Source organism: Hypanus sabinus, chromosome 5 (genome assembly GCF_030144855.1).
Source record: "Hypanus sabinus isolate sHypSab1 chromosome 5, sHypSab1.hap1, whole genome shotgun sequence".
Lineage (NCBI taxonomy): Eukaryota > Metazoa > Chordata > Chondrichthyes > Myliobatiformes > Dasyatidae > Hypanus > Hypanus sabinus.
The window spans coordinates 14,198,484-14,206,206 of NC_082710.1; the positions used below are offsets into that span (position 1 = coordinate 14,198,484).

General features: G+C 43.9%; 1 protein-coding gene across 3 annotated transcripts in view; it reads left to right on the top strand.

Moving 5' to 3' along the window:
* The window catches only part of rad17 (RAD17 checkpoint clamp loader component), a 42,840-nt gene extending 35,145 nt beyond the window's left edge, over positions 1–7,695 (top strand). The window contains exons 17-18 of one of the 3 annotated variants that reach the window (XM_059969416.1): positions 801–1,093; positions 6,997–7,695. In XM_059969416.1, coding sequence (XP_059825399.1) covers positions 801–1,062 — 262 coding nt within the window. In that variant the 3' untranslated portion in view covers positions 1,063–1,093; positions 6,997–7,695. Of the gene's footprint in view, positions 1–800; positions 1,648–6,996 lie in introns of those variants that run through there. The other 2 variants (XM_059969414.1, XM_059969415.1) reach the window with 2 other exon arrangements.
* Positions 7,696–7,723: the final 28 nt, after the last annotated feature.

Consider the following 7,723-nt stretch of genomic DNA (forward strand, 5'->3'; position numbering starts at 1 on the left):
TGTGCTCCATGCACCCCGCACTGTCTGTGTAAATAAACTTGCATCTGATATCCTACCTACAATTTCCTACAATCGCCTTAAAATTATACCCCCCGGTAATAGTGATTTCCAGAGAAAAGATCTCTGGCCATCCACTCATCCTATGCCTCTTATCATCTTTTCCGTCTCTGTTAATTCTCGTTTTATCCTCTTTCACTTAAAAGAGAAAAGCCCTCGCTCGTTCAATATACCTTCATAAGACATGCTCTCTAAACCAGGCAGCATCCTGGTAAATCTCCTCTACACCTTCTCCAAAGCTTATAATGAGCCGATCAGAACTGAACACAATATTCAAGTGTAGTCTAACCAGACTTTTATAGAGTTGCAACATTACCTCGCAGCTCTTGAACTCAATCCCCTGACTATTGAAGGCCAACACACCATATGCCTTCCTAACAACTCTATCAACGTTTCACCTCTGCTAAGATCAATCTAACCCTCTCTTGCACATCACCCTTGATTTGTCATGTCATTTACCTTCTGAGCTCTTGTTGCACCTGCAAGCTCAGATTTCATAACTCACTCCCTGGAGTTTCATAGAACATTCCAACCCTGTGAGTAGTGAGAAAACTTGACTGAAAGTGTGACATAAGGCACAAAATATGAACTGTCACATTTCTTCCAGTGTTTGATAGGGGAAAAGCAATTGGTTCAAAGTTTCAAAGTACATTTAATCAGAGTTCCTCCAGCATTTTGTGTGTGTTACTGTCAGCTAGTTTGTTTCCAAACGTCATTTGTCACACTAACTGTGGATTTTTCAGGCCGGCATTGGAAGCTTTAACGGATAAAGATCCTGGTATTGTGGAGCTCAGCCACGAGGAAGAGGACTGTTGGCAGCCTCAGCCGTTAGTGACACATGAGCAGACAGCAGCATCCACACAAGAGACTCAGACCACGTACTCCGCAGGTGTTGCTGGACAGCCTGGTGGAGGGGACCTGCCGAGCAGCCAGCCGCAACCCACCATAACACAAGCCTTTCTCGAGGATGAGGAGCTAATAATTGAGGAATATGATAGTGACTAATGTAGAAGTATTCTTCTGGACTAACTTACGGGTAGATGCATATTTATTTTTAATTATTGAAATTCTGATAAAATAATGGTTCAGGAGCTTTTTTTTGGCAAATGAAAATGCTGCTGAAACCAGAGTAACTAAAAAAGAGTATTTGAATAACTCTGAGCATGAAAATAATGTTTACATAAACATGTCCAAAACTCTGGAACCATCAGACATCATTTAATTTCTCCATAGCTCACTAACATCTACTGACAGCACAGCCCCTCAGTGGGCTGATTAGAACCATTTCCGTCAGTACCAAAGGAATCTACCTGTTGTACAGGAATCAGTCTTGATCAAATGCTTTCGCTAAATATTCACACTTAAGCCAAATTTCTTTTCATCATTTTTGTCGGTGTTGTGCATGGTTTTTTTTTTCTTTGCTTTTATTGAGCCTGTTTATATAAAAAGTTGGAAAATTGAATCATTTCGTTTTCTAAGAGTTTAGATATGCAAATGAAGTTATTGGAACAGTTATAAATAGTATTTATATTTATATTTGAGATTGCTTCTGGTGAACAAAATAAAAGGGCATCAAGTCCCTCTTCAGCACCCTGAGCCTAATACCTGAATTAGTCATGAGCAGCTCTGAGCAGATTGACATTTTGTTTCAGTGTAGAACGCAGGAACATTACTCCAAGTTACATCTTCTAATGACCTCAGCCATGCTTGCTTTGTTATATTTGTATAGCTATTTAGATCTTTGTCAAAGATCATTCTCAATAGTTCAGTCTTCTCTCACAGTTTATTATTATCTACATCGTATACTTCCTCACAAAGTATTCAGCAAAACCTTTAAATTATTATTAATATTGTAAATATCTTCAGATGGCCACCCGTCTTCTCTTTCCAATGGTGGCAGTACTATCACATGATAACATCAAATCAAGTTGTTGTTTTCATAGATTATTAACTAGTCTGGAACTAATGCACAGGAATAAAATACGCCGTGGTTCCCGACAGCTTCGGTATCAAGGTGTGTCAGTGTTGATTCAGAGCCAGGGCAAGTTCTAGAGGGTTAGGTTTGAAGATGTGATTGGAAGTTTGCTGGATCTGCTGGCTTTGTTGAGGACATGGATTGTGCTTGAACTGTCTTTCCTATTTAATCTCACCCCCTGCACGTATCTAGAACATATCTAGATCTGGAATTGCTATGCCTACACTCTTCACAACAACAAAATTTTGGTTTTGATCTGGATAAAGGAATTTTAGATGCTTACAATTACACAACACTGAAGAAGAGTGCCTACCTTTGAATGAACATCCAGCTAATTCTGTTTGCCCAGCCGATCAGCATAGCTCTTCAATTCAGAGTCATGGTGACAGTGTACAAACAGAACCAACTATATGGATGCACATTTCCATCAACTGCCTGCTAGATTCTTCCACCATCCCCTAAGGTAATTGTAGTAGTCAAATTATCTTACAACCCACATGTTTTTGGTCTTTGGGAGGAAACCAGAGCATCCAAAGGAAGACTAGAGGGCCACAGGGAGAAATGTAACCTCAGCACAATCAGACTGGGCTACAGAGCTGTGAAGCAGCAACTCTACCTGTACCATGACTCTCCCTCCATACGACCCTACCTGTACCATGACTCTCCCTCCATACGACTCAACCTGTACCATGACCCTCCCTCCGTATGACTCTACCTGTACTGTGACTCTTCCTACATACGACTCTACCTGTACCATGACCCTCCCTCCATACGACCCTATCTGTACCATGACCCTCCCTCCATACGACCCTACCTGTAGCGTGACTCTCCCTCCATACGACCCTACCTGTACCATGACCCTCCCTCCATACGACCCTACCTGTAGCGTGACTCTCCCTCCATACGACTCTACCTGTAGCGTGACCCTCCCTCCATATGACCCTACCTGTACCATGACCCTCCCTCCATACGACCCTACCTGTAGCGTGACTCTCCCTCCATACGACTCTACCTGTACCATGACCCTCCCTCCATACGACTCCACCTGTACCATGACCCTCCCTCCATACGACCCTACCTGTACCATGACCCTCCCTCCATACGACCCTACCTGTACCATGACTCTCCCTCCATACGACTCTACCTGTACCATGACCCTCCCTCCATACAACTCCACCTGTACCATGACCCTCCCTCCATACGACACTGTACCATGACTCTTCCTCCGTACGACTCTACCTGTACCGTGACCCTCCCTCCATATGACTCTACCTGTACCATGACTCTTCCTCCATACGACTCTACCTGTACCGTGACCCTCCCTCCATATGACTCTACCTGTACCATGACTCTCCCTCCGTACGACCCTACCCGTACCGTGACTCTCCCTCCGTACGACCCTACCTGTACCATGACTCTCCCTCAGTACAACCCTACCTGTACCGTGATACAGTACCTCTATACAACTCTATACCTGTGCTGTGAATTTATATCTCTATAAAACTCTACTTTTACCACGACTCTTTACTCTTCCTCTGTACTCTATGCACTCCCTACTGAAAGCCCAGGACTCTGCCTTCAAGTCCGCTGACAGAACAGCTCTCAGAGCAGCCAGGGGAATCCTCACCTTAGGCATCAAGAGGGCAAAGACTGCATGTGTACAAAAATTCAGGAACAGCTGTCCGATAACGATCCGTGGTGACTGGCTGAGCATCAAAGGAATCACCTCACAAGGAAAAACAGCATCAATTTACCAGTGACACCTCCCTCCATAACGCTCCAAACAACTTTTGTGTGCACTTATGTTATGGAAGCTACTCACCTCTCACTGTCTGTAACAGCAGCAGACTTGAGAAGAACTCCGCAGAGTCCCAGGCCGAGTCCTCAGGGAGTGTGCACATCAACTCTCTGACGTCTGTTATATACCCCGTAACGGGTTAAAAAGAACCAGCAGAAATGGACACATCTGGAGTCTTTTATTAGTAACTCCGTGAGTAAAGTAATATAAAACAAGATAAGGTAAACAGGTTAGCAGAGTATATGCATATATATATATAGGTGAGTAGATAATGTTCCCAAGCTTGCCCAGCTCAGGTGATTAGGTGATAGTAAGTAATCAGTGGAATTTTGGTTTGAGTAGAGTTGGAGAGAGAGAGATAGAGTATTGGTTTATCTTCCAAATGCCGATGCTGATCCTCCACGTCGTCCTCCTGCTCCCGAAGCTTACAGTCACCGACTGTGACCACAAAAAGGGGGTGCCCTCTTCTGTGGTGGAATTATCAGCCCTAGACCAGGGTTAAACACACCGATAGTTCCCCACCGGTCACCCCTTTGTCCACACTGTGAGCAAAAAGCCCACCCTTGTCGTGGGCACACAAAGTTCACCAGTGTCCTTTTTGCCTCTGGAGTTGTGTCTGATTAAAAAGTCCACTGACCTTGCATATATCTTCGTAGTGCGGAACCCGAGCTGTCTATCATATAGCTCCGCCTTTCAGTTTCCCAGGCAACTCACAGACTTTCTGTCTCGTCCTGCTGCTGAAATAGCACACAAGCTGTTCGCTCCCTCTCTCTCTCGTTTAAAGGAACAGGCCACTTTGGAATAATCCTTCAGATCTCATCACACGTCAAAGACATCTTCACTCGTCTAGGCTGCTGTTCCCAAATCAGCCACCATCATCTTTGTACCAATGAACTCTGTATCTTCAGGACTAAACAATAACCACCAGGTGGCACTGATGCAATCAGCAGGAACTGCTTTGGGCAATTGATAATGGCGCCTATCAAAAACATAATTCCTGCCACTCACTAATAAGTTTACCAAGAGGACTGCTTTACAACAGATGCCATGCACCTGGCCTTGTCACACCTAGAAACAAGGACACATGTCACAATTCACATGTCACACGTTTCTGGATTTCAGTTTGGCATTCAACACTTTTAGTCCCAAGACCTTGGTGGAGAAACTCCTACTCCTCCGTCTAAGTACACCACTATGCAAATAGATGTTGGACTTCCTAATGAACAGACCTCAGCTAGTCAGGATGCATAACCGCTCCTCGCTCCCCATTATCCAAACCCTGGATTCCCCTGCTCCCCCCCAAGGGCTGTGTGCTGAGCCCATTGCTGTACACTTTGTTCACACTGGACTGCACAGCCAAACACCCAAGTGATGACATTGACAAGTTTGCCAATGACAGGACAGATGATGGGGCTCATTACCAACACTGATGAGATGGCCTACAGAGAGAAGGTGGAAGAGCTCGAGGACTGGTGCCAGGAAAATAACCTCTTCCTTAATGTCAATAAGACAAAGGAGATGGTTATGGACTTCAGGAGAACTCACGTTGCTCAATCTCCCCCTCTCCTGCTTTGCATCAATGGCAAACTCTCGAGAGTGCACATCTCACACAATCTTACATGGTCCCAGAACATGAACACATCCTGCAAGCTCAACAACACCTCCACTTTCTGAGGAGACTGAAAAGAGCTGGGCTTTGCACATCCATACTTCTGTCATTCTACAGATACGCAGTATGGAGCGTCCCAACACTGCTTGGCATGGAAACAGTACTACAGCAGACAAGAAGGCCCTACAACGGGAAGTCAAAACTGCCCGATGCATCACCAGCACCAGCCTACCTGCCATCAAGGACATATATACCGAAACGTGCCAAAAAAGAGCCAGCAACATCCCAGCTCGTGGACTGTTTGTTCCATTCCCAACAGGGAGGAAGCTATACAACATCCACACCAGGACCACCAGACACAAAAACAGTTACTTTCCCCAAGTTGTAAGGCTGACCAACGCTTCCACCCACTATCTTCCCCACTACACTGTTATTTCCTGTCAGTCACCTTCTGGACAGCCTAATATCACTTTATGGGCATACAGTCAATTTATGTATACATGCTATGTTATATAGCTATCGTTTTTATTATTATGTTCTTTATCTTTTGTGTTTTTAGTGCTGCATCAGATCTGGAGTAACAATTATTTTGTTCTCCTTTACACTTGTGCACATGAAATTACGTTAAACAATCATGAATCTTAACTTTTTCAACTGTACACCTGTACCACAATGTCTTCGATTTTAGTATTTAGTTAATTTTGAAAGTTCCTGTTGAATCCCCTTTCATCATCCTTTTGCTGAGTGCATTCCACTTTATAACTTGTATTAATTCTCACATTATACTTGGGTTTATGACCAGCCATCAAATTTGTATCTGTGGATCATTAATCCTTCTACAAGTAGAAATAGATTGTCAATTGTTCTGTTAAATCTCTTCTCCACTCAGAAGAGCATGGCCTGTCTTTGGCACCTGGTCCCCAGAATGAGTTCAGTAGATTTCTTAGCAACCTTTCTGCTGTCTTCTCCCTCCCCACATACCTGTTTCTGTTCTGGCATCCCTTTAAAGTTGGACCACCGATTTAGATTGTCTTTCCACATTCTACCCACCAAATGCACACCCTCATTCTCAACTGGCATCTATCTGCTAGTTTACCAATTTGCTCTTGCAAAACATTCACTATTTTTTCAGTTTCATGACTTTTGAAAATTTAGAAACTGCGGTACTGTGCAAAAGGCCTTAGGCACCCTAAAATCAATAAAAACACAGGACAAGATATTAATATCCCTCGTGCTAATGGGTTATGAGCTTTTGCTGGAGACTGCCTTGATTTTAGGAATGGCACAGGGTTGACACGCAGGGCTTTTCAAGTGGGCATCCTCCTTCCGAGATGTTCCATCGATTAACCCATTAAATCTCCTTAGGGCTTGACAATGACTTCTGGCGTCCCAGAGGCACCCGCCGTTGTGTCTTCCCACTCTCTTGATGCTATCTTGGAGCCCAGGAACGGTATTTCCGCGTGAGCCAAAGCCAGTGACTGCTTCTCTCCGCCGCCTCTGATGTGGCTTTGATGGTTTGCCGTAGAGCCTAACCATGGACTTTTAATGTGATTGCAGATGGCACGGTCTCCACAGAGCCGAGGTCTTAACATCGTGTCCGGGACTACCTGGAAAGCAGGCGAGACGGCCGAACTGTGACAACTTCTCCAGGATAATTGGATCAACCTACCAGCCGATTTTCTTATGAAACCACGACAGTGTACCTAAGAAAACTGATGCAGTTTTAAAGGCAAAAAATCACACAAAATATTGATTTGATTTAGTTTTTTATTGTTTACTGCACTTTATAGTAATTTATTTGATACTTGGAAATTTCTCATTCCATTATATTTGAAAACGTCTTTGCTTTACAGATTTTGTTACATGCGTTTAAGACTTTTGCACCGTACTGTAGGTCTCCTACACCCATCCAGATCATTATCGTTATGTTACATCGTTTGTATTTTGTCCAACATTAACAGTAGAAATGCATCGGCAGAATTGTTGTAAAGCTCTTTCAATAGAAACCTCTTATAAAACTGGGCTGTTTGAAGATTATTTTATGTATCTTTCCCAGCGTGATTATTTGAAAATCTGGTTGCTGTAATAAGACTCCAACTCTTTAGTCTTTAAACACTAAAGAGAGTTCAGCAGATGCGGGAAATCCTGAGCAACCCACAAAAAACGCTGGAGGAACTCAGCAGGGCAAGTAGCATCAATGGAGAGAAATAAACAGTCGACGTTCTGGGCTGAGATCCCTCATCATGACTGGAAAGGAGGACAGGTGAGGGGCCGTTCGCCACAC